The sequence below is a fragment of the Cygnus atratus genome, chromosome 1, assembly GCF_013377495.2.
Source record: "Cygnus atratus isolate AKBS03 ecotype Queensland, Australia chromosome 1, CAtr_DNAZoo_HiC_assembly, whole genome shotgun sequence".
Taxonomy (NCBI): Eukaryota; Metazoa; Chordata; class Aves; order Anseriformes; family Anatidae; genus Cygnus; species Cygnus atratus.
The window spans coordinates 205522876-205549949 of NC_066362.1; the positions used below are offsets into that span (position 1 = coordinate 205522876).

At 53.8% G+C, this 27074-nt stretch overlaps 1 protein-coding gene across 1 annotated transcript in view; it reads right to left on the bottom strand.

The window, feature by feature from the left end:
• The window catches only part of CAPN5 (calpain 5), a 46272-nt gene extending 21383 nt beyond the window's left edge, over positions 1–24889 (bottom strand). The window contains exons 1-3 of the mRNA XM_035560502.1: positions 24777–24889; positions 13470–13646; positions 390–521 (exon numbers count right to left, since the gene is read on the bottom strand). Coding sequence (XP_035416395.1) covers positions 390–521; positions 13470–13631 — 294 coding nt within the window. The 5' untranslated portion in view covers positions 13632–13646; positions 24777–24889. The remainder of the gene's footprint in view (positions 1–389; positions 522–13469; positions 13647–24776) is intronic.
• Positions 24890–27074: the final 2185 nt, after the last annotated feature.

The following is a 27074-nucleotide window of genomic DNA, read 5'->3' on the forward strand; positions in this document are numbered from 1 at the left end:
AGGTGGGCACACGCTGAGCATGCAAAGGGGAAGCACCGTGGGATGAGGGACTTCCAACACTGCAGCTGAGCAACCTCATTTATTTATTTATTTATTTTATTTTTTAGGTTATTCTGGAGTGGAGAGGGTCAGATTTGGGATCTGGAAGGACAGGATGGGGCATGATTCTCTTGGTTATGGAGAAACTGGCCAAGAGTTCGGCTCAAGTGTGACGTGGCTGCAGTCACGACCACTGAATTCCCCTTGAAAAATACTCCTTTCAGAGAGTTTTTTCACCTGATCAGTTTTTCAGGGCCTGAGGCATTCCTGAAGATGCAGTTTTTGAGCCAGACAAACACAACACGAGGGTGTTGCAGACAAGACTTCCCCCGGTGTGGGGCACCGCTTACCTTCTGCCACAGAGACTCGCGGGACGCCAGGGAGGAACAGGCAGCCACGAACCAGCAGTTTCCGACCTGGCCCTGGTGTAAGTCATGGGAGCTGATCCCGTCCACAAAGAGACGGGGATCGTCGCAGATTTCCTGCGAGACAGGAGAAAAACACCGGGTAAGTGAGGAGACGGGGGAATATGGAGCAAGGCTTCCTGGCAGAGGGCCTCGTGCTCTCCACAGGACACGGGCACAGCACCAGACCCCCTCCCCGGGATGGTTGTTCTGTTCCAGCATCAGCACAGCTCTGCTATAATTATCCCGGCAGATAATGGTACATTTTCACATCATTGCAGCCCCAGTGACCCATCTCCTTTTGTAAGACAGCTTGTTGTTCCTGCAAGCCCTTCAGCAGCTGATGTCCAGGCTTTCCTCCCTCTCACTTTGCTCCAGGGACTTTCTGGTGGAAGGCACTGGGAGCTGAGAGCATCACCCACAGCCATGGTCTCAAACACTGGGGCTTGGGGATCCACCCAAAAATGAACCCCTGCAGGACTAGGGAAGAGCCAAGCATTTAGAGGAAGAATTACAATGCCCGACCCAAGCAGTTCACCCAGAGAAGCTCAGCGCAGACAGTGGGCTCAGCCACAGGCCCCAGAAACCACCCCCAGGAGGTCTGCCCTCCTGCAGATGGAGAAAACATGGTGATCCGAAAGCTTTGTGGCTGGAACAGGAGGATTAAATCCTCGTCCTGCCACCAAAACCGGTGTGGTGCCACTTGACCAACCCGGTTTGGAAAGCGATGTCCAGCCGGGGGAGTGTGAGCAGATGGCGCAAAGAAAACTGGCAGAAACTTTCCCACTTTGTTACTCTATTTAATTTGATGGGTGGAGAGGAAAAACTCGTTTTCCTTCTTTCTCATTTGTTTTCAGGTTAGCTACATCCGAAGTAACACCAGTTCCCCCAGCCTTTGCACATGAGGACTCGCATTGCCCCTGTCCCTCAGAGGGAGGATCTGGTGCTTTGTAAGCACCTCCTGCTATCCCCACCTAACCCAGCCAGCACCGCACACCTTAAAAATAATTCAAGCTTCATCCGGACACAAACTGGACAGGATCACACCCAAGGGCTGGTTCCCTCCAGGCTGCAGAGTTGCAGGAGGTTGGGATAAGCACTAGAGGGAGGCAATCTGACAGCTGCCTCAGCCAAGAGGCACCTGCACTTTATTTTTCAGCATCTCTGAATGCAGAGAGGGGTGGGAGAGGAGTGGTGGTGTTTAATATCAGGATTAACAGGAGTTACCCTGTTTTGTACCAGCGAGGAGGCATCCAGCAGCAGGGGATGCCTCTGCCCTGCCTGATGGTGGTGGGGATGTCTGAGATCAGCTCTCAGAGGTCCTTAGGGGGCAGAGGCACCAGGTCTGAGGACCCTCAGAGATATTTAGGCACATTGAGAAGGTCTCCCTGAGCCTTCTCTTCTCCAGGATGGAGAGTCCCACCTGTCTCAGCCTCTCCTCTTGCCTCAGGTGCTCCAGACCCCTCATCATCAGCTTGCTCTAATGCTGTGGAGCTGCCCCCACCAGGATAAGACTCATCCATGGGTCAGCCTCCCCCAAAAAAACTCCTGAGGTTTCCCAAATCCCTCAAACCGGAGCTTCCCAGCATTAAATTACCTGGGTTTTTCAGTTCCCAGAGAAGCTGCTGAGGTCCCACTCACAACACACGGCCCTGGTCATGACCATGTAGCCCGTGACTCATGGGGACCAGCAGGAACTGGGTCAAAAAAAAAAAAAACAGGGCAGGCATTGAACTTTGCTTCCCTTTTCCTACCGATGGAGTGGAAAGAGATAAAGGGCTTGTCCTGCAGATAGGCGGAATTACAGGGCCTGGCGTTTGTGTGTGCAGAGGGAGGAGAGGGGCAGGGATGCTCTGACCACAGAAGGTCACCACCTTGCTTTCATCCCCTCCCTTCCTCGCAGGAGACAGAAACCAGGTGAGCAATAACATTTACGCAGGCGGGGGCTTCTCCCAAAAGCAAACACGGGGTCATGTCACCCTCCCAGCACCAGGACCCTGAAAAAAACAGGGCAGCACACCCCTCACACAATCAAGACCTGATCATTGCACTTATCTTGCATTTGGTGGTGTAATTTTGCCTCCCACCAAAAAGCATGTGGCTTTTTCCTCCGCTCTCCCTTTAAGTACTATTTCCCCCAAAACAGACGTTTTCTTTCTGACTGCAATTAAACCAGAAAATATCATTCCTGTCTCCAGCTAGTCCAATCCCACAAAAAGGGCAGCAGTGAGCAAATCGCCCTCTAATTGGTTTTATAATTGGCGACTGTCTTATTATAAATGCTTCCTGGTGCAGATTTCTGAGCTTTAGGCTCACTGGGGATCTGGAGCATGTCAAGCCAGCTGCAGGGAGGAAAAAAAGCCGGGGGGGGGGGGGGGGGGGGGGGCGGGGAATGACAACCACATGAGATGCAACATCTGCTGCGCGCCAGGATGGGTTTTTGCTAACGAGATTTTGCAAGGAGCAGCCTAGCCTAATTGCATTGCAGGGCCTGGGCGCAAGCGGCTGGCTGTGTCGGGAACAATGCTTTCACTCAGACTTGCAAAATCAGCAGGATAATCTATTAACGCGGCTGTGCTTCCCCCTCCCGGGTGATGGGGAACCAAAGGGACCTTGTGCCACGAGTGTTGCTCCCGCAGCCGTCCCAGCACAGCCGGCAGCTGACACAGAGGTCCTTTTGGTTCCCTTCGGGCACCTACCCTGGGATGCGATTTGGCAAGAGGGCAGTGACACTGTTTAACAAGACTGGCACCAGGAAAGGGAATGGGGTGAGTTTAGAGCCCCACGAGTCTTTGTTTTCGTAGGGATTATCTTTTTCTCAATGGTTCAGCTTCACGCGCACCACAGTTGGCGATATTTACACCCTGTAAAACTGCTCGGGGGCGGGGGGGGGCGGTTTGTACTGCTTCAGTCAGACATCCCTAGTGCTGATCCCCTGGGAGTGCCCCAACCTGTATGTGTTTGCAGCTGTTATCAGCTCCCACCCCACACGAAGGGAGCACCCTCAGCAAACAGGGACGTGCTTGCGAAGGGAGGCACCAAAACACCGCGCTCCCCGCCAGCCCCACGACTCTGCCCGTGCACCTCTGCTCCAAGCCTTCCGTTTTGGCAACAGAAAGGGTTTCAAACAGGAGCTAAAGGTCAGTTTGCAGGCTTAACAGCCCTGGTGGGGCTCGCTGGTGTTTGTTTCTCCCAGGATCCAAAGTACAAACGCAGCAAGGAGATCTCTGTTGAAGCAAGGAGATGCAGAGAGACGCGATGTGCCGTGAGAGCTCTGCACCTCCCCAGAGCAGCTGGAGATGGAGAAGGAGCTCAGTGATGGGAAGGAGTCTGAAACAAGTGCTGCATGCTCTGATCCTATTCCTGATCCTGCTCCTATTCCTGCCACCCGTGCTCTCCAGGGACGTGCTCTTGGGAAGCCTCACCATTACTCAGTCCAGGGCTTCTTTGGTCTCCACCCAGCCACGACTGAGGCGAAGGCCACCCCAGCCCTGCTTTTGGCATTTCCACGCCCTCAGACACAGTCCTCCCCAGACTGCCTGTCTAACAGCGAGCTGTTCCCATGTGTCTGGTGGTGGAGACACCAAGAAGATCTGCAGGTCTCTGCTCCAAAGCAGGAAAGTCCCCACGCGCCTCCCTGGGGAGTGGGATGCTCAGAGCAGTGAGATGATGTGGCCTGGGTTTCTCTGGCCAGAGGCAGAAGAGATCCCCCTTCGTCCCTCTTGGTCCCTCTGGGTCCCTCTTGGTCCTTCTTGGTTTCAAGTCCCAGAGCAGCATCGGTTCCCACCATGAAGGACACAGCGGTGGGACATGCTGGTGGCAGGGAGGAAGCAATTCAAGCAAGCTTTGCTGTGAGAAAACACAAGATTTGGGGAAGAACGATCCAAAAAGGCCCACTTGTTCCAAAGCTGTTGTGAAATCCTGGGGCGAGCTGGTGTGGCCATGAGCTCAGCTGCAGCGTTTCTGCCTCCAAGGGACATAATTCTTGTTCGGCACATGTGTCTGCCCAACCCTGTCCTGCCTGAATCCCAGCTGTAGGGGCTCACAGAAAGCCAATCTTCTAAAACACGATTTAGAAATCGAAATCACGCAGTTGTTTTTTTTTTTTTTTTAATTTTAATTATCTTAAGAGCCAAGACATGGAAAAAGAGAGAACCCAAAGCTGCAAAGGAAAATTACCTCCGCCCTCCGCCGTGCGTATCTCAGATCAAAACCTCTTAGCTACATTTCAGCAGGGACATCTCCCACGCCTGCTTGGGCCACACCGTCCCAGGGCTAGGAACTGTCCTGTGGTTTGTGGCTGTGTCATTTTTACAACACCTTGATTCAAGAGCAGGACTTGATCCCACCACAGTCCAAATTAATCACAAATCAAGGCGATGACGACGAAGAGGTTATCGCGAGTTTAAGCTATTTAAAGAAGTGATTTCTAGCCCACACCTATTCTGGTTATTCATCCTCTGGGTGTAGCTCTGCAAACACAAAAACCTGCTTTATGTGAAAGCCATCCTCCAGAAACACAGGCTGTGTTTAACAACCCAAGTGACTCAGCAGAGACCTTCCTGTGAGGCCACAGCCAGGTCATGAAACTAGGAGAGTTCACAGGGCTGCCAAACCCCAGCAAACCTCATCTCTACTCAGCAACATAAGGGTTTTCCGCCCGAGCTGCTCGATATTCCCAGTGCAGACAATCCAAAGCATTTCCAGATGAGACTTTGAAGCGATACGAGTACACCATCAGCAGCTCCAAGACAAGATCTTGGCCAAGCTCTCCTGGTGATGGATGAGCCTCCACCCAGCCTCACGCCAAGGTTTACGCAGGCTGTAAACAAGCTGATCATGCCTGTGGTTAGACTTTTAGCTAGTTTCTCCCATCACGAAGCACTCTGTTTACATTTTCCATCAGTAATTCTGGTGTAACTCCATCGGTCTTGCCAAAGACCCAGAAATATGGAGATATGAGACGCTTTGTTTGGCAGAGATAAGGCACCAAGCCCCAAAACTGCATGTGGTGGTGCGCCAGAATGCAGGTGGGGAAGGATGGGCATGGGAATGGGTGGGCAGCTCCATCCCAAGCAGTCCACCCCCCCGTGACAGTGTTTCATACAGGTCTAAAGGATTGCCTTGTGCTTGGTACCTTCACTTAGGACAAAAATTCCACCCAACCAAGCTTCCCTGCACTAGACATTTCACTGTTTTAATCCTTGCAGGGCTCTGGGGCAGCATTTGCAGAGTCTCTGTGATAAATAATGTATATCAGAGCAGAAACGGTGCCGTGCCACTTACTGTCAAATTGCGTTGGGGTTTTATTTTAAAAAGGGATGACTTGAAGACCTCAATCCTCTGCACAAATCAGTCAGACGGCGTCAGTCCTTTGGCAGCAAGGAAAGGACAAGCCCTTGCCCTGGGGTGTTGACAGAGACAGATGCTAGACGCTTTTTTTCATCCCTGGTCAACCCCTCGATGCTCCTGGATCCAAGAGTCCAGGGTACACTGAGCAAGGCAAGAAGGAGAGATGATGGAGAGAGGGTTTGTACCTGCTTCTTCACAGGCTTATGTATCCCTCTGCACCAACCACAGATGCATTACTGGGTTTCCACGAATTAGAACAGAACAGAAATGCAGAAGCATGATTTTCTCAGCACACACAAGACCCAGGGGGTGTCTGATGAAGCCAACCCACTTCTCACACTCACAGATTGAAACCCAGAGGTGGGGACTGGTCTTTACACCAAGCGACCCCGAGCTGTGGTGTATTTTCCTCTCCTGGAAGTGCTTTAAATAAAACTGGCTGGTGCTCAGAGGAAGCGGCTCTGCTTTAGTTCAATGGGAAGTTAATTCGAGGAAGTCCCGTGACCTCTCGCTGTGCAGAAATTCAGCCAGCACATTGCCTGCAGGTCCCTCTGGCTTCTGCCAGACCAAGGAAACGGCTCCTTCTCTGCTCCAGCTGCGGGGTTTCATCCTCCCTCCCATGCTTCCTTTTATTTGTTTCTTTCTTTAATCACTTACGGCAGCAGCTGATGTCAGTTTTGCCGCGCCCAGTGTTTTATTTTCCTTCTGCAAGAGGCAGCACCGTGCTGGACCAAGCTACTTTGCAAGGGCTTCAGCGAAAGGCCCTTGGGTCAGCAGGACCTGGAGACAGAGCCCCCTGAAGCCCCATTCCCTCTGAGGATGCTCAGAGGAGCATCAGTAGCTTGTGGAGAGGCTGTGAGCACCGAATTACCCTCGAGGAGGACAGCAATGGGGCAAGGGTTGTCCTCAGAGCACAGCATCAGTGCCGAGTGGCTTTGCTTTCCCTTAGCATCTGCCTGGCTTTGGAAACACACAATCGAGATGAACTCTGGCATCCAGCTCTGAAGCTGCCTTATCAGCCGCCAGCAAGGCACCGAGCGCTGTTAATTTGAGGTGTTTCATGCATGGATGGAAGCTGGGAGGAGGACGAAGGGGAGATGAATTGGCATCTGCACTGAAGCTATCGCCTAGAAGAGCTCGTGATGCTGGCGGAGGCAGGCTGGGTGGGAACAGTCATGCTCCTCCACACCCTGGTGCTCCAGGACGATGTTTAGCTACAAAACCTCCCCAGAAAATCTCCCTGTCCTCTTGCAAGGAGAGCCACCTGCCTTAGCTGCCTCAAACCACCAGAAACCAGGCTGGATGAGGCCTCGAGAGCTCAGCAAACAAGGTCCCCTTCTCCCATGGCTCACCAGCGGGGCAGCACCTCCGAGCTTGCACCGAGATAAAAAGCTTGGGATCACCCAGGGCACAGCCAGCTCTGTACCTGCTCCACAGACCGAGCATGCCTTTCGTGCTCCCCAGAACCAAACCTGTGAGGATTTGCACCATTCCCTCCCGGGGAGCTCAGAGAGGGCAGCAGATCCCCAGGGCTCCTTTCCGTGCCACCTTCTGCTACCATCCTCTTCTCCATCACAGCTACGACAACGTCTAGCTTCTGCAGACATGCAATTGCATTAAAATGCAGGCGATGAATCTAATCTACTTATTTTACCATCGTTTTTGCATTTATGACTGCGTCCTTCTGAGGCCGAGGAAGGAGCAGACTCGCTGGCTGCTGTCTTATCGAGCGCTGCCCATGCCGGGCAGCTTAGCACGGGGGCAGAGAGGGGGAGCGTGTTTGTGCAGAGCCCGGCACCGCGGGAGGATGTGGTGAGATCTGCTGGAACGGGTCCAGGGTCAGCATCGAGTTCGGTGAGAACTGAGAGCTCTTCATCATAAATAACAGCGAAAATGATCTCAGCCTGCCTCGGCGGAATCAGTGAACGGTGCTGACTTAAAGCTTAAAAAAAGGAGGTAAGTGCAGAGATTGCATTAAAAGGTGACCAAACCTTTTGCTGGCGAGGAGCAACCAGACTGGCAAGCAGCTCCTGGCTTTACAACATGCAGCAGATAAATGAACAGGCGAGCAGCTCATAAATCCCTAAGCTGAGAAACGCAAAGATCTGGAAGGACTCCGGCTCCCCTGATGGACTGCAGACAGATGACAGACTCCCAGTGAGAGGAGACGGTCCCTTCATCTGTCCAGTGGCAATGAGCATCCCCACCATCCTTCAGGCAGGACCGAAACCGAATGAGACAGACCATAAAGCTGCAGAAAGCTGAGCAGAGACGTCCTTTGAGCACTGGTGCCTGGGGTTAGTATTTCTGGCCGGAGAGGGACCGAGAGGGATACAGGGGGCCAGAGGGTTCGTGCTCTGAGCATTGCCTTTTAGTGGCCTCCATGCACCCCAAGCCACCACTTCGGGTGAGCTCTTGGAGTGAAGCCCTGCAAGAGCTTAACCCCTGCCTTCCCCCTTATCGCCACCCTTGTGCTTTTGCCAGCTTCCCAGCCTGTGCTGTACGCTGGGGGAAAGACCTTTTAATGCAGAAACTTGCGGGCAGGCAAGTGCCTCTCCTGCTTTTAGTGAATTAGTTCATTGACTCCTTTCCCATTTCATGAAAAGCCCGCAGGGACGGATTGTGTAACCCTCACTCAGCAGCAGAAAGGAGCTAAGTACTTAATAACGCAGGGAAGAAGGGGATCTGAGCGATGCTCTTCCCTCCTGCAGCATCTCCTCTTCATCCAAACGCAGTAGCATTGAATTCAGGAGACAATGGAAAAAACAGACAAAAGCCCTATGCACAAGTCAGGCAAGATATACGCCAGACTGACTCAGAAGTAGCTACTGAAAAAATGGTTATTTCCTAATTTATAAAACAAGATTTCTCTTGTCTGGCTGGAAACAAAACGTAAGAATAAAAAAGGACTGTGAATGAGAGCATCTCTCCCCAGTGCCAAAGCAGGACTGAAAATGCCACGGCCCTGCTGCTGTCCAAGCTCCAGCTGCATGCAACCCTTCCCAAAACACCTGAACCCCCCCAAACTAACCTGACTCTCAGCTTTTCCCCTCCAAATGATATTGCCTGTGCTCAATAATATTGCAGTTTAGCAAGAGCCTGTGCCAGTGTCTGAGCACCCTCATGCCTGATGTCCAGGCTGAGCCTCCCCTGGCGCAGCTCTGCGCCATTCCCACGTATCCCGATGTCAGTGCCCAGGGAGCAGAGGCTGGCAGTTTCCCTGGCTCCCAAAAACCTGAGTTATCTCACTGGATGCACAGACAAACTGCTGCTCCTGTTCTGCACTGCAGCATCCATGTCTCAAACGAGGAGTGCAAAACTCAGATCAGGCACCACATGCCCGAATTACAGACATCTCCCTCGCCTTCAGAGCAGGGGGAGGAGGAGCTGTAAGCACTGCGATCTGTGCTCAGCCCAAACCAGGGAGTTAGATTTCTAATGCAACAGCCAAGTTTTCTGCCAAAAAAATAAAAATAAAAATAAAAAAGGAACCCCTGATGCTGCCCTAGCCAGCTCCAACATCAGCTTTGGCTCAGCGACGAGCAGCCAGTCCCATTTTTAAATGGCTGCACAAAATCAGGGCTCTGTGGGATCCCCTTCCCGGTACACCTTCCCTTTCCCCTCCACACTCGAGCAATTAGCTTTCTGGCTAATTTCTGTGCTGGACGACAAAGATGTCTGAAGCCAAAGCCTGACTCGAGGCTCGCCCAGCTGCGCACAGAGCTGGCGTCCTGAGCAGGGCTGGAGGCCAGGGGGAGCAGGGAGGGAGGGAGGATGCCCCGCTGGGGAGAGGCAGGCTGAGCCCCTTCCAGGAAACTCTGCAAGGCCAGATGTGGGAGGAAATGGAAGCAAATCTCAGCCCGATCTGGACAGGCTATTCACCAGCTGCTCCAGCAAAACCTCCCCATTTCCCCCTGCCCACGAGAGCCCCACGCGAGCAGAAGAGCAGTGCAGGGACTGCTTTTTTTTGGCCAAAGCAGCCCCAGGCTTTGGGAGCAGACGGAGGAGCAGAAAGGATGAGGGCGGGTCTGGGTGCTGGGAAGGAAGGCACATGCACACACAATGGGCTGTTGAGATCCCTACGAGTGCCGTGTAAGTACATGGGAATGAGATCCTGCCTCTGTCAAAGCTGATTCCCAGCGAGTTCAGTAGTTACTTTTCACACAGGAGTGAAAACCGTGGCTCCTGTGTATCGCTTTTCTGCACGGATTGTAAGTACCACCCTTTCTGCGAAAGCAAACAGTTTTTTTTAACAGCTGATGCTTTTTGTTCCCACTCTCCACCCACTCTGCTTTCACAGCAGAGCCCGGGGCATGGTGAGCTCTTGCGCTTTGTCGTACAGCTGTAGCTGAAACTCTCCAAAACAAACCATGGCCACGGCCCTGGGAGATAACAGAGGTGCACACAAAGCATCCCCTGCCTGCAGGCAGCGTCCCAGCGACTGCTGGACTCCATTTCTGGGTCAGGAAGTCTCCAAAGTACTCTGCTTGTTTTCTAAATAAGAATAAAAAAAGGATTGCCCAAGGAAGGATTTGCTGGTTGCAATAGAAAGAGGATACTGGAAGGACTTTTTGGTGCTTAACAACCATTCTGTGCAATCACTGCACAAGCAGGGCAGTCGATTTGAGCTTCATGGACATTTTGGACCCTACTAAATGCTGCACTGAATTGGAGAAACCCATGGGTTTCTTTGTGAGGGCTCTACCCAGTCTCTTCCAACTCTCCCTTCATGCTGGGCAGGCAGCAAGACCCATTACAGTGGGTGTCAAGTTGTTTCAGAGCAAAGTGGGATTTTTTGCTGTGGCGTTTGTGCAGTTTCTTACACCTTCTCCCAGCTGTCCCGCAAAGCAGCAAGATCAGTATCAGGATCCCTGACACCCAGACACATTGAGTTTGCCTTCATGCAGAAGATGATGGTCCCTTTTGCTGGGCTGTCTCCTTTACAAAGCAGTATGAATTCAGGCAGAATTGGGACCAGTAATTAGGAACGTCACTTTGCATTGCTTGGCATAAAGCAGTTCTTCTCCCCACAAAACTCAGTCACTTTTCCCTACATGGACAACTGCAAGGAAAAAACTGGAGAAGTGCTTTAGAGAAAGAGGCTTCTGGAAACTTCAGCAGTAGCCAGAGCAGATGTGAGCCCAAATTCTTTATTTTTTAATGCCAACTTTGTGGTCAGGGCAGCTAGTCTGTTCTGATCCTGCCAGACAAAGACATCAAGGAGACATTGAGATTTCTCAGTGTGGGCTTCAAACTTTTTTTGTGAAATTCCCTTCATCTGGTGCAAAGGCAATGAAGGAGGTACCACTGCCTCATACCTTGCTGGCTGAGCTCATGTCTCCCTCACCAAGGGTGCTACGAGCCTGGCCACCAAGAGCTGCAAGTAAGCCAATAGCCAGAAAACCAGGGGGAGAAGAGTTGGGCCACCCATTCAGAAAAGGTCTCCATTCTCCCTGAAAAGAAGCACCAGCAAGTCTGAGCATGATAAATCCTGAATATCCACAGACATCCATGGCTCCAGCAGAAAGCTCTGAGACACAGATGCTCGGCAGAAGATGAGCAAACGTCCTTTGGCCACCTACACCAGCACCCACCCCTCTGCCATCAGATGTGGGGTGGAATTAACGTGTGAGAAGATGTGGGGCTGAATTAACAGTTGTGAATGCAAGCCAGCAAGGGTGAGTGTCAAATATTTCCCTACCCTTTAGTCCCAAAGAAAGTTGTTTAGAAAGTCTTGGGCATCACCCATCTGCTATCTCTTGTTACCTGCAAGACAATTTCCTGATTCATTCCGAGTCACCATCCCTGGAGTCAAGAAACGTGTAGGTGTAGAACTTAGTAGCATGGCTTAGAGGTGGACTTCAGGACTAGGTTAAAGGCTGGATGAGATGGTCTTAGAGATCTTTTCCAACCCGAATGCTTCTGTGATTCCATGTTGTCTCCATGAGACCAAATCATGGTGGCCCTATCTTCAGAAGGCAGCTGTGCACAGAGCATCTTTCCAGGGGAATAAGCTAAAATGCACACAGAACTTTGCAGAAACCCCATGTCCAGGCAGAGCTGGAGTGGAAGAGCCCAGGGCAGAGCAGAGGGAAGCAAGATCTCCTACAAGGAGCCTGCCTGGGGGCTCAGCCTGGCCTGCCACACAAAAGAAGACAGCTCCTCCCGTCACACAAAGCCTTTTTGTCCCCCCGCCATGTGACTGCCCTCACTCAGACGGACACGGCCCTGTCTCGTGAAAGGCCAGCTGATATTTCGGGCTGCTGCGGGGGCCAGGAGGTCAACAGCTCATCGGGCGGCCCTGCCACAATGAGATGTCTGCAAGCAAAAATGAGCAGCGAGGCCACAGGCAAGGAAGGGGATCCCAGGTATGTCAGGTGCTGCAATATGGCCTCTCCTCGGACCCAGTTGTAGCAACTCCTGGGTCCCCTACTTCATGGTAGTTGGAGAAGTGGCCTCATGGTCACCTCTCATGGACCTCACATGTCTGGTGGTGTCGGGCAGCTGCGGGTCCCTGTGGTGCCAGCCCTGCTCCAGCAGGGCCACCCCGAGCAGGGGGCCCAGCCCCACGTCCAGGCGGCTGCTGGAGATCCCCAAGGAGGAGCCCCCAGCCCCTCTCTGGGCAGCCTGTGCCAGGGCTCCGGCACCCACCCAGCCCAGCAGCGCTTCCTGAGGGGCAGAGGGCACCTCCTGGGCTCCAGGCTGGGCCCGGGGCCTCTGGGCCTGGCCCTGGGCACCCCTGAGCAGAGCCTGGCTCCGGCCTTTCAGATATTTATACACACTGATAACATCCCTTCCCTTCTCTTCTCTAGGCCATAGGGTCCCAGCTCTCCTCCTAGGATTGCTGCTCCAGTCCTTCTTCATTTTTGTGGCCCTTCGTTGGCCTGCCTCCAGCAGTGAGGACACATGGAGGACCTTTTGCAGAGGACACACAGATGGACGTGGGCTCCACATGAGCAGCGGTGGCACGGTTTTGCTCAGGAGAGGAGGGATAGATTAGGACCGTGCCCCTACAATTGTCAGGATGGGTCCAGACCTGCACATCCCTTTCCCCTCCAGAATTTTGGCACTGCCAGACGAAGAGTTAAGGGGAAGGAGGAGAGCAGTGCCCAACACTGGTGAAACCTCTGTGGGTGCAGACAGGGGCAGGGGCTGCTCCAGCTGCTGAGCAGCTCACCAGTAGGTCAAGGCTGCAGTGAGGACTCATCATCATTACACTCAGCCCCCAAACCCCACCTCCCAAAGACCCCTAAAACACCTCTCTTACCCATAGACTATTTTCTTTCCCCTTTATTGGCTGAGGAAAAATATTCAAAGATACTTCATTGCTCTGCCAGAGCCACCAGCCTTCACAGCATCATCCAGCAGTCAGGCTGCAAAGCATCTCTCTGTTTTATGCATGGGGAAACTGAGTCACGGAGAAGCCAACGGACTCCTTTGCTCCTGGGACTCACTGGGGGCAGAACAGACTGGTGCTGGGTGCTACAGGTCTGCTCAAAGACGCTCATGCTGCTGAGCCTGGGCAAATAAACCTTGCTGGGGATAGGACATCACGGCTGGGGCTTAGCACTGTGCTTGGTGGGGAACCCTTGGTGAAGGTTGAGTTTTGGGGAGTCCCTGAGAGCAGGGGTGGCGGAAGGCAGCATTATGGGACAAGGGGACAGGCACACTTACTTTTGGCCGCTTCCACTGGATGCCCTGGATCCTTGACTTGTAGAAGAGCGAGTCATCGTTGGCGGGGAAGAGAGGGTCCTCAAAGAGCTGCTTCCGCCGCAGGCACTCCTTCTTCAGGGAGGCATAGCGCTGGTTCTCGTACGGCTTCACTGAGGAAAACATCCTTCCGCACCGGCCCTGGGAGGACAAGCGGAGTGGGAGTGAGATGTGTAGGGTCTGGCCAGGGACACACACTCCTACTCCACAACACCTGGACCAAAAAGTCGTGGCTGGAGACCAAAAAGTGATGGCTAAGACCAAGTGTACCTTACTGGATATGGGACTCCCACTTCCCCCAGAGCTGGCCAAACACCACCAAAACACCACCACCGCCAAAGGAGATGACAACCTGCCTTTTAGTTAATTGATAACCTATTTTGGAAAAATGCATCCTGTGGGGCTGTTGAAGGAGATGTCCCCAGCGAGCTGGATATGAGCATGTTTTATGGTGGCTGAACACCTACCCTGGACTTTGCCAACATGGATCACATTCTCAGCCCACTGTTATGCGGAGGGAACTTCAATGTTAATATCAAACTTTTAGAATCCTGGTTGTACCCTTCAAAGACTTCAGGAAACATCCCTCTGTTGCCATCAAGCAATGGTCATGTATCTGCTCGAAAAGCAGCAATGAGTGCAGAGCCAGTGCTTCAAGAATCACCTTCTGCCCCCGCCATGTAGCCCCAAATTACACACACACACAATTCACGGTTCCATCAGAGACGCCAGTTTCGCAGTAAATTTGATCGGGTCTGTTTTTAATTAAAAACAGCCTCTTGGCAGCGTACCATGTGTTTTTGGATTAATTATTCTGTCTTGACAAGCGTCTAGCTTCTAGGGCAGAGCAATGAATTTAGCAACACAGAAGACAGCAGGAAACCATGGCCCAAATGCCTCTGAGAGAAAGCAGCTCCTCTCCATCATCACCCCAACATCCCTGTGGCTTAGTCATTGGGTACCAACCCCTTTGCTCCTGTTTTCATCCCTCCACCCCACAGGTCGAGTCACCTTGGCCCCACAGCAGGCCCAAGGGAAGGGGGACCTCTCCGTTGCTCCCCTCTGCTAAATCACAGACCTCCTTCCAAAGCTACTTCCCTATCGGTACCCTGTATTTATCCATGAATGAGCTGTCTTTCTCCTCAAAATGGGATGTCCTGTTGAAACCGTGACAATTAGTGAGCCTAAACCAATGCCCTTGCTGATCAGAGAAATCCTCTGAGAGCATCCCTCACCCAGCCTGCCTCCTCTTGCCTGGGCAAGACAAAACCACTTCACCTCTGTGAAGCCAAAGAGCAAAGCATAGGTTTTAATTATTTATCAGCCTAATTAGCAGCACAAGTGCTCATCACCCATGGCCTAAGTGAACCCCAAATATCCCCCTTAGTGGTGGTTCCATGCTACTGAGGAGTGGTTGCTAGAGCAGCTTGTGGTGCTTTCCCACCCATATTTCCCACCCAGCCAACGGCCCACCTATCCTGATGCAGACATAGCGAGCATTTAGTGATGATCCTACAGGACTATGGATTTGGGATTTTGTAGTTTATAACATCTTATTTTATGGGCCAAAGACAGGGAGAGGAGTCCCAGCTCTGCCTCTGGTGCACTGTGTGACCTGCTGTATTTGGAGACCAAGGCTAGGACTTGGCTGCATGGGGTTGGTTAAAAAAAGCATTAATTCACACAAAAGCCTTTGATTGCAGCCCAGCAAAGCAGTGGGGTGCTGTGGTTAAAGGGCTCCTAGTGATGCTGATGGGAGTTTCTCCTTGCTTTCAGGACAGGTTCCCAGGTGCTACAAAGAGACCCAGATGCATCACCTGCCCTTAGAAAAGCCTTAAAATAAATGGCCCAGTATCAAGAGCTCAATAGTACACCAGATTTACTCTTTCAGAAGAGCAGACAGCCTCACTGAGCAGCCAGGGAATGCACGCAGAAGACAAAACCTACACCCAGGCTGCTAAGAGGGCCAGGACATGAGTTAGTCTCCAGGTCTCCAGCAGAAGAAGGGGATGAGATGGGAGAAAACATGACCTCCCTGGGGACATCCCAACAATGAAAGAGCTCCTTCTGAGTGACAACCAGGCAGGACTTTGGCAGTGACAGCACTCACCGCTGCAGAAAGACACAAGCAAAGCAGCAGCCCCAGGAGGGGATGGTTGGCAGCCACCTTCTGCACGAAAACTTCGGGCTGGGAGGGAAGGATGCTGGCCATGGAAAGGACATTTCCATGAGATGCTGTGCAGGAAGAACTTGTGAGATTTAGAAAGAGAGCCTGGAGGGAAGTCTGGTGGCTTTCGGAGAGCTACGCTCGAGTTACGGTAGGAGCTGCGGGTTTGATGCAGGCGATGCTGGATGCCGCTCCGCAGCCTGTCCCGTGGCCAAGGGCTGGCACTTGGCTGCTCTTCCATAAAATTGCTCTGCAACCGCAGCTTGGAGCTACGTTTTCCAAGGACCCTTGCAGTGCTGACTTCCGTGAGAAGCCCTGGGAGATGTCCATCCCCATATCCTAGCCCTCGTGGCCAAGGATCCCCAGCTTTCCTGCCACCCAAATTCACTTGGGAGAAGAGGGCTGACTCCTTGCCCTGCTGTCCCGCCTCAGGGTGACTGCCCCCCTTGGCTGACAGGGTGGAAACAGATTTGAGTTGCAAAGGAAAAGCCAAGCTACATGATAAAAGATACTGGTCAGGATCTTTTACAAACCCTGCAGAATAATCAAAAGCAAGGGGGGAGGGAGAAGGATGTTCTCGGGGCAGTGTTAAAATTCATTACTGTTTTTAATTTGCAGCATTTCATGCTTACCAGACTGAACCTCAGATCTGCGACATTAACATGCTCAAGGGCTGCCTAATTACCTTTTGCTTTTTGCACGAAGCTGGGATGCTCCAGGAGCAGGGGAACCGGGTGTTTTCATGCCTGAATTCGCAAACCTACAAGCGCACGCATTTGTGTGTTTGGTTAGGGAGCGAAATCTGCACTCCTGACCTTCTTTGCAGAGCTGAAATTTTGGAAACTGGTCTGAGCCCAACCTCGGTTCAGTCACGAAGCAGTTAAGCAGGAAATTATGTGATTCGAGGAAGGAGCCAAAGGCATGACTCAGGGCTGCTCTGGACTCCCCCTTCCACCCCCAGCATCGCCCAGGCGTGGAGCTCCGGCCAGCTGGTAGCGATCACTGCGAGGGGGATAAGTAATGACAGTGCCAGTGCTGGCCAGGACCAAATACTTGCTGAAAGGCTCTTCCTTCCTCTCTCTGAAACCAATTTCTCTCCTTCCCTTCCAGCCCGGAGCCTCCGTGCCACAAGCAGCTGACATGGGCTCGCTGCATCCATGTTATCACAAGGCTGCGCCCCGGCCAGGAGCAAAGGGCTCCTTGCTTGCAGATCCTACAGCTTTTATTTGTCTGCCTCCGAGTCAGACTAAACAATTTGCTCTCAGGGGACGGGATCTGCGTCCTCACTGAGCAGGAGATATTTCTGATATCACATTGCAAAGGTGTGGGATCAGTCAAGGAGAAGATGAGGTGGGGACCAGGCTTTTGGCTGCCCAAGTCCCAACCAGGTGAAGTTATGGGCAGCCAGGCTCTGGCTAAAACGTTTATTTAAATGTTTATTTTGCCTCCTGGGGTGTTTCTATTGACACGAAACATTGGGATGGGACAGCACTGAGGTTGCTCACTCTCCTGCCAACAAAAAAGCCCAGTCCTGCAGAAGAAACGCTGCCGACGCAAGGACAGCTTTATGCACACGTTTCCTACAACCCGCAAAAGAAACAATCAAACCACGGATCCTTTTCTATGTTAAAGGTGAGATAAGCACTGCACACCTCCTAGCCAATGCTTCTACAACCAAAAAAGCCTCAAGCTTCAGGCTACAAAGTCTCAGTCCCATTTAAGGGCCATCGGGACTGGCAGCGGGGCTGGCAGCAGGTCCGAGCCGCGATCCCAAAGCCCTTTCCCATTCCCACGGGGCCGCCTGCCGTCGCTCTGCTGGACTCCAAGCGGCGTGGCCCAGAGCCAGCAGGACCGCAGAGCATCCTGCCTGCACCCGCCGTGCCCGCAGGGACTGGGAGGTGAAGCCACACCGGCGAAAATCAGAAAGCATCAGACATCATCTCTTCGCAAACTGACAGCGGTTAGCCAGGGAGCTAATAATTCCCATGGGAAGCCAACGGTTCTTCATCTCCAGATGTTCCTGAGCAGTTGGGCATCTTTTTTAAGTAGGTGCTTTAGCTAAAATGCAAATTACTGAGAATTTACAGCTGTTACTCGTTGAAACAAAGCTGTTGAAGAACGGAAGGTTGGATGTCCCTTTCTGGCCTTTATCTAGGGGTAAAAAAGTTTCTCTGTTCTTATCTAACAGCTAAAAGCTCCCCCAGGCTAAAGCTAAAGCAACCCTTTTTACTCTTAATGATATTTTATCCAGTTCTGGCTTTTGTCAGCAGCACAGCTGGGGTCTGTATCCACACCCCCGAGCAAAGCACCTTTTGGCCAGAGGGTTAGTTGTATGTGCCCACACAGGGACAAGCTACCCCCAAAAACTTGGTGTGGACAGAGTGAATTTAGTCTCTCCAAAAAATCCTGATGGGATTCAGGGCTGTCCTTTTGGAGTGAATAAACCCAGCTTTTTGCAAGCACATAAATAAGGCAAATGGTCCCTGATGAAACCTCCAGGTGGGAGTGGGAAGAAGCATCCCATTGTGCTAGGATGGGTGGCCCCGGCACCTTCCCTGCCTTTGCTGCAAATGTTCTTTTTAATGAAAGATTACATTTTCCTTGAGGTTTTTATGGTTATATCCAGCTGTTAGGCAGTAAGCTCTGCGGGTCTCGGAGAGCTTTGCAGAAGGGGAGCACACAGGGCAATGCCAGGCGCTGGCAGGAGCGGGGCAGGGACCCAGCTCCATCACCCGTGCACCTCGCTGAGAACCCACCGATGTGTTTACACGGAGCTGCAGCTTCCAGGTCTGGTTTTAATAGGAAAACCTGGGGTTAACGGGTCAGGGCAGCCACCCACAAACACGTGTTTTTCCACCCCGGTGCCAGCAGGTCATTAGGGTGCTCAGCAGTGCAGGGCTGCCCTCTCTTCCTGCAGCGCCGCTTTGCAAGCGGTGACTCACCTGGAAAGGAATGAGGAAAGGCAGTCCCATTGTGAGTTATCCCAGCTCCTGGCCGTCACACCCTGCCCGGTTCCTACAAATAACCATCCGGGGATGCCCCGACCCGTTAACCCGTTGCTGGAGCTCCTACCTCAGCCCCAGCTCGCTGAGCTGCCACGGATGAGCTCTGCCTCTGGCCAGAGACGCTTCTGTGGCCCCGGCCAGCCCAACGCTTCTGCTCATCGCAGACTTTAAGGGCAGATGGGATCAGGACGTCTGTCTGAAGGCATCCTGGCACAAAGCAAAGCCGGTGGCAGCATCCCCTGCTGGGCTGCAAGTGCAAGGGCCTGGAGAGAGGCAGGACTAGCAGAGAGGGCGGTGGAAGGAAAGCAAGAGATGGCAGAAGGACAGACCCAAAAGCACTGGGCAGAGGGAGGCCAACGTGCCCAGGCTGCCAGCCCTGGCTGAGGGATGGAGAAAGGAGCAGGAGACATTCACTGCTCATCCCGACCCATTTGTGGGCTGGGGAGGAGAAAGGAGCTCAGTTTTGGGTGCCCCACCAAGACCACATGTCCCCAGCAGCCAGCCTTACCACTGCCGACACGTCAGGGTTGTGTCCTGTGCCACAGCGGTGTCAAAAACCCTTGTAGACCAGGTAAGGCTGTGGGACAAGCACTGAAAGATGAATTCATGAGCTTTGCCAGTGCCCAGCCCGTGGAGATAGCGATCACCTCGCTAAACCCCAGCACCGAGCTGTGACCCGGGTTAATGATTACAAGCAGCACCGCGAGGAAGGGAAAGGTCACATCTGAGCTCGCCCACGAGCCCTGGCACTTCCCAACAAAACCCTGCCGAGGGCAGGGAGCTCCTCCGGGGCCATGTGGAGCATCCTCAGCCCAAGAAGACACAGTGGCCATCACCCCATACGCATAGTGCTGGCCACACACTGCCCACTCCATGAGGTTATAGGAGCATCCCTTTTCCGCATCCCTTTTGATCACCACTCATTCAAAAAAAAGTCAATAAAAGGATGTTGCCTTTGTAGGGCCGGACTGAACACGAATTTCTATTATTTATTCAGGGCTTCTAATTGAACGTCTGGACCAGGCTCTTGGAAATCTGGTCACACTGACTCCCCTGGACGCCGTGCACCGCTACAATACACTCACACCGATTTTCTTGCCAGCTGGACAAAACCGTGGTCCAAGGGCAGACCTGTGCCCCCGTTATATCTCCGCAGAGGGAAGGACAGAGGAGTCACGGGGCATTGCCTGAGGCAGCGCAGACAGCCTCGTGCTTGGGCGTTCTGGGTCGCAGAGAGGCTTCTTGAAGAGGTTTCGGGAAATTCATTCAGAACACCCATCATTAAGCACAGATAAAATGCGGCACGTCTCCATGCAAATGCTCAGCCTTCAATTGCTTCTGCAGCCTCTGGGATAATTAAAGCAATTGAACTCCGAGAGATGCAGAGACGCGTGCCCGAGAAGCAGGAGAGATAACGGGACTGCAGCTGCTCCACCGGAGCTGGAGGGAGGCAGGCGGGTGCTATGGGATCAGCCCCGGCACAGAAGCACCGAGGCACTCTGCTCCTTGCCTTCCACCCTCTTGGTGCCCCTCTTTTTGTTTTTCCCCTTCCATTGGGTCTTAATCCTCTCAGGAGACCCTTCCTGAGCCCCATCCTACAAATCCCCAAACCCCAGAGCACAGCTGGGCACTGTCTGACTGCAGAAGGGCATTCCCCTTGGTTGCAAAAACCTTAGGCCGGGCCAGCAAATCTGCCTCGGATTTAGCCCCATCGTTTTGATTTCACCTCTGTTTTCCTTCCTGTTTTTAGTGAGCTCTTCTCTCTGTGGCTCTTCTTGGGGCAAGGACAAGATTTCTCCTGCTGTGGAGGTGCCCTCAGCTCTTTGTGCACAGCAGAAATACTCAGGGAAGGACCAACCCTTTTTACAAGGCACAGAGACCTCCCCAAAATGCAGGACATCTCCATACACCAAGAGGACACAGCCTTTTGTAGGGTCTCCTGCCCATGTGCAGCACTCATCCTCAGTCGCTTTGGCTTCTCAGCAGAAGCCACGAGCACAAAGGGGGAGCCCGAGCCCCTGCTCCTCAAGTTGCGAGTCCCACCTCCTGCGTGGAGGTGAAATCCCAAATCCTCACCCCTCTGAGAGCGTCCACCCCCACGGACATCCCCCAGAGCTGTCACCATCAACAGCATCACCAGGAGAGACCCTACACAGACCAGATAGAAAGGAGCCATCCGCCCAGCTCCTTCTGGAGAAGGATTTCTCCTCCCCTGAAGCCCCCCGACTCTTCAGCCGCTGGGAAGGGGACGAAGCCCCTGCCTCCTCCCCCAGAGCCAGCAGGGAAATGCCACGGGAGCACTGATGGGCTGAGCCCAGGGGCAAATCCAGGGGAAATGCCACTTTTATGGGGCACTGCGGCACCAAATGTGGGACATCAGGCACAGGGGCTAGAAAAGGAGGCTGCGGGGACACGGCGCTTGGCTCCCCTGGCCATGGGCCACCAACAGAGCACTGATATCCATCTGGGCGGAGTAAAACCTAGATCTCCCAACCAACGAACCCTCCCAGAGTCCCTTTATGCTGCTGGAAGTCCTTGAAATCCTTGGAAGAGCTTCGCTTCCCAGCAAGAAACCCGCTGTTGGCTGCAGATGCAATAACTCATCCCGCGCAAAGAGCTGTGGGGTTGGCCCCATCCGATGCAACAGCGGGCACCTGGCGGCTTGCACAAGGAGGGTTGGCGGCTTCGTCTTTTATCCGTGCGAGATTTCCCTTTGTTTTCACCCCAGGAACCACCCTGGAGCGATCCTTGCAGTGTTTGGGCAAGCTCGGCCAGGTGGCAGGACCGGCTCTGCAGGGCTTCGGGAGCTGCCAGCCTGCCAATACTCGGTGGGAAGCTCTCGCTTACCAAGGTGTGGCTTGCAATAAATAAATAAATAAATAAATAAAAACCCAACCAAACAGGCACGCTTCCTTCTTTTCTATGTGAGTAGGGGAAATGGAGCAGCTCGGACAGCTCAGAAGGACTGACACCCGTCCGTCCCCCTCCAAGGGCAAACCGAGGGGCAAGGAGCGTTTTGCCGTGCCGGAGAGTATTTTAAGGTAAAATACGTCAAAGCACTGCTGAACTGGGCCATACCCCGTCGAGAACATGAAAGACGCCCCCGGGATGTGCGAGCAGGTCCAGCCCCCTTGGAAGGGCTGGATAAGGCTCAGAGGAGCCAGATCCCTGCCCTACAAGCCCCAAAACCCTGGGCTCCCAGCAAGGATCTGCATCTGCCACATCGCCAGCGCAGCCCCAAAGCACGAAGCTCCACAATCACAGTGCTGAGCACGGAGAAGAAAGGTTTTATCTTCCTAGAGAAGGTAAAAAGCTCGATGGCACCATTTCCACTGGACCCTCAAGGAGCTACCCCTACGCTGAGGCACCAAAGCGGGGTCTCTCCCACCCCGCGAGCCCATTTAGCACAAGCATCCCATGGATGGAAATGCTCCAGGGTGCTGTGGGGAGACCCGAGAGCAGGGGAAGGGTTAACGTTGCAGCCAGCCAGCCACCCCGCTGGTGCAAATCAGAGCAGGCCTGATGAAGGCAATGGGTTTGTGTCCATTTTATGGGCCGAGCTCGGCCCTTTCTCCCTGGGTAATCAGCTGGAAGCGAGCAGAGCCGGAGCAATGCGCCGGGCCCCATCCGTGCTGCTGCCTCTGGGGACGCAGGAGGTGGAGGGGCATCACCTGGTCCCACACAGGAAGCATGTCAAGGAAAACCCATTACTGAGGTTCTGTGCTCCACAGGAGGCTCAGAAGAGCGGGTGAAGGCTCAGCCCTGAAGATATCAGCAAATAAATGGTGCCCAAATGTGTCCCACCTGCACTGCATGGGCAAAGGAGCAGCAGACACCTCCCCAGGGGCCAAGGAGCTGCCATCTCTAGGGACTTGCGAGGAGGAGGAGGGAAGGGGCCTGATCCCAGAACCCCAGGATCCCAAATCCCCGCATGGCTGGTGGTGTCGGGCAGCTGCGGGTCCCTGTGGTGCCAGCCCTGCTCCAGCGGGGCCACCCCGAGCAGGGGGCCCAGCCCCATGACCCCAGCCTTCAAGTCACAGCTGCAGCCTTCTCATACGATCCTGCTTGGACTAAGTCAGGAAAGGGTTTTTTGGCACCTCTGGACCAGCCAGAAACGTCTGGTGATGAGTTCACAAGCATGAGCAGCTTTAGAGGATGCACCCATTCTTAGCATCACCGTCCTCGAGCACAAACACTGTCTAAATCTGCTCTCGGGATCAGATCCAAAGCCTTCTTAAAGCATCGATGCTTTGTTATTAATCTGTGCAGCAAGCGGGCAAAGGAGAGCTGGATTTTTTTCCTCTTTTTTTCTTTTTTTTCTTTTTTTTCTTTTATTTTTTGAGGCATAATCGAGTAGGCTGCCCTGGCCATCCTCAAATCCCCAGTACCACGACCAAGCAGCAGCAAGCCCTGGTTCACTGGTTCTCGCTCTCCAGCCTGTCCCCGACTGGAAGCCACCACCAAGCCTCTGGAGAAGTCTCCCAGTCTCAGCTGCCCAGGGATGAATTCACCCCCATTTTTCTCAGTTCCAACTCCATCCTCCAGATCAAATAGCTCCCCGTTTTCACCCCTTGGATGTCCTTAGCAGCAATCACATCCCTTCTCTGCCTTTGCTGGGCTTTTACAGCCTCCATACAACATCTCGGCCAGCCTCGCAGCCCTGCTCCAGGCTGAGTTAACCCCGACCCCAGCACCTGGCCCCACCACGTTTGCTCTTCCCACCCTTGTCCCACCAGCACCTCACTCCCCTCCTTGCACTGGAGCAGCCCCAAGCCCCCATTTCTGCTGTGTCCACATAATTCATCCCCCAAATATCTGCCCTGTACCACCTCCCCTAACCCCCCAGCAGAGCCACCTCCCCAAACACTACATGGGGCCAGATGGAGGAGACCTGTAGCGTCTCCTCTCCCTAAAACCCTCCAGTCCCTGCTGGGGAGGGACCAGCAAGGGATGAGCTCAGTTTGGGAAGGGGAAAGCCTCGATCCTCAGCGATGCTGCCACCAGGCTGAGCTCAGGAGGGGGAACCAGCACCCTGGGCAAGACGTGGGAGTGGACAGAGGGGAAAAACTGCAGCATGGTCCTTGCTGGATGCAGCAACCAAAGCAGCCGGAGGATTTAAGAGCATCCCCCTTCCCTCCGCGCTCACCGCCCTGCGCTTGCCATCTGCCTGCTCCCCACCAAATTTGGAGCTAGCGCAGCATCCGCATCCAGTGACATGACGGGGACTGGTAATAAATGATCAGTAATAAGTATCCGGCAATAAATTATCGGCAATAAATGCAAGCGCGAGTGGATCTGCGGGGCAGCGAGCGGGGCAGGTGGCACGGGACCAGAGCCTGAGCCCTGATGGGATGCTCGCCGCCTGCAAGCACCAGGCTGGCTCCTCAGCTCCCAGACAGCATTTTCAGGGCAGGGAGAAAGGGATTGTGCCTCCTGCCAATGGGATACGGGAAACCCAGGCTCAAATCCCTGCTCGGAAAGCCGGGGAACATCAGTTCCCTCCATCCCAGCAGCCTGGGCTGCCCGAGCTCTCTCGCCCTAACTTTCCAAGCGACTTCCTAAAAGCCTTTGGGTTTGTCCCAAAAAACGGAACAAAGCACAATACTGAAACCTCCATTTTTTAATTTTTTTTTTTTTTTCCCAGCGCAGAAATCCTGCTCTCCAGCCAGCGGCGAGGCCTCGCTGCTCAAAGTTTGTGTCGGCAGCAGGCAGCGAGGGGAGCAGCTGCGGGGCTTCGCCCGCCCGCTCCCCAACTTTCGGGCACCCCAAAACTTGCAGCACCCCCCCCAAAATCTCAGCCTCCCCCAGCGCTTTACCAACACCGCTTGCTACCGGCACGGACAGCGGGATGCTCCTCTCAAAGAGGGGGTGCGTGGCTTAATTCCAACCTCCCCCCCCCCAAAAAAAAATCCCTCCCTCACCCCCCAGCACCGCACCACCCCCCCCAGCACCCTTCCCAAAGCCACAGGTGCCCGGAGCATCCCCCGAGGGGGCGGCAGCTCCCCGGGGCTGGGCTCCGAGCTGCGGCCCCAAGGTGGGGGTGACAGCTGGGGGGGGGCAAGGAGAAGCCCCCCCGGTTGTCCCGGGGTTCATCTTTACCTGCTCGGTGCCCGGTGCCCGGTGCACGATCGCGCTCCGCCGCCCGCAGCGCTCCGCGTCCCCAAGCGCCGCCCCGACGGGGCGGGCAGCGGCCGCGCCTGCGCTGGGGCCCCGGGATCGGGCAGCGAGGAACTGGGAAAGGAGCCTTCCCTTTACTGGGATGGACTGGTCGGGAGCTGGGCTTGCCGGCTGGTAGCTGGTGGCTGGGGGAATCGGGTGAGGGTGAAGCTGGAGATGGGAAAGGGGAGCGGGGATGGGTGCTGGGGGCGCGCTGGGTGCTGGGGTGGGGGTCCCGAGGGGCTGGGTCACCCACACCAGGGTCACCCAGGCACAGGGCGGTGTGGGATTAGGGTACATGTCCCCCCCAACTCAGGGATCATGCTGAAGGAGCTGCGTTTTCCAGCCCCGGAGCCCCTGCTTGGTTTTGCAGGAGGGAAACTGAGGCACCGAGGAGGGGGCTCGGAGCCTGGTGGTGGCGCTTGGTGACCCCTCTGTGCCATGGGGACCAGGCAGCCCCCCCGGCTGTGACCCCGTAGTGGAAAACGTGCATGTGGCTACACCACAAAATGGGGAAAATAAATACGTCCCATCCCAAATCACGTCCCCACGGGGGAAAGGAGCTGGGGGGGGGCTTTATGGGTTTGTCCTGGGGGCTCCGAGGTGGCACGGAGGCGCTTGTGGGGTGAGCTGTAACTTGGGGCAAAAAGGGGAGACCCATTCAAGACAAGAGTTGTAAACACAGGGAATTCTGGCCTTCCCATATTTGGGTTCTTTTTATTTTCCTGTTAATTTCACAATAATTGCATTATGAATTCAAACCGTGCAGCATTCGTGTTACAGCTACCTCATTTGTTTGCCAGAGCCTCTGGTTCCACGCGTGTGGTGTTTTCTCCTTCAGCAAAAGCCATTTGCTCCTGTTCCCCTCCCCATTTGTTCATGTTCTCCTCCTCCTCCTTTCCCTTTCTGCCCTGCAGGCCTGGGGGCTGCCATCGTCTGGCTGTGCTCAGAACCAGGTCAGCGCAATGACCCCGTTCCGTGCCATTTCCTTCCCTCACCCCAACAAAAATTGCACAGGGAAAAAATGGGGGGGAAAAAAAAAATCATATTTAGGATCCCATATTAGGTCCAGAGCCCGAGCTGTGCACAGCACTGAACCATCACCCCCAGCGTGGTGGAAAACTCAGCAGCAAAAGGATTAAAAAAAAAATAATAATAAAGAATGGTGAAAGCTATTTCTGAAGGTTTGTAAGGGACCCTTACATGGAGTAGACCCTATGTACGCCTCCAACCCCAAGCCCCAAATCTTCAGTAATGGCCCTAAAAACAGGGCAGGGAGATCACGGAGCCCATCCTGATTTGCGATGTGCTTTAATTGGCACCCATCGGTGTTAATTGGTGAAGGACACTCCAATATTAATTAACTGTGGGGCTAGGTTAAGGGGTTATAGGGTTGGGGATAAGTAGAGGCATGGGGATATGGGGACCAGGGGATATTGTACAGCACCGAACGAAGGGAAGGAATGAAGGAACAGCAACAGAAGAGCAAGGAAAAAAAAAAAAGAGAGAACAGGGACTCTCCTTGGACAAGTCAGCAACAGGAGACGGGTTTTTATTCTGTTAACAGGCTGGAAAGCTTTAGGGAAAAGCTCCTGCGCTGAATTAGGGTCCCCAAGCGCTCCCTTCTCCCCCCAAGGACGAGGAGCCCGAGCCCGCTCTCGTCGCCACCCCGAGCTCGCTGGGGGTTCGGCTGCGTTTTCAATTTCAGCCTCAGCAGGGGAAGGAAAATGATGTAAATACAATTAACGCCAATGCACGAGGCCGTGGCGAAAGGGGCAAGGTGACGGATGCAGGAGGGGGAAGAAATAAATGCCCAGGCTTTAAAATCGTGGCCTGTAATTAAAGGAGGAATAAGGAAAAGGCAAATTGCAGCCGGTGGTTCCTTCAACATGCGAAGGCATCGTGTTGTCCCCTGTGGGATCCCAAAGCAGGCTGATTAATGAGGTTTTCTGCCCTCCTGGGAACAGGTTGTCGCACACCCTGTGGTCCTGGGGTGGGTGAGGGCAAGGGTCTGCCCACCCCGGGGTGGGTCAGGGCTCCTGCTCCCCCCTGCCCCAGGGGCACATCTGGGGGAGAAAAAGGAGAAAACAGTCGCAGGGGCAGGCGGCTGGCACCCTTATCCTCATTTTCACCCTACAAAAAAGCAGGGAGAGGCTTCTGCGGGCCCTATCACCAGTGCAGGAGCTGCTGGTGAGGGCGAGCCGAGCATCTTCTCCTCTCTGAAGGCACCAACACGACTCC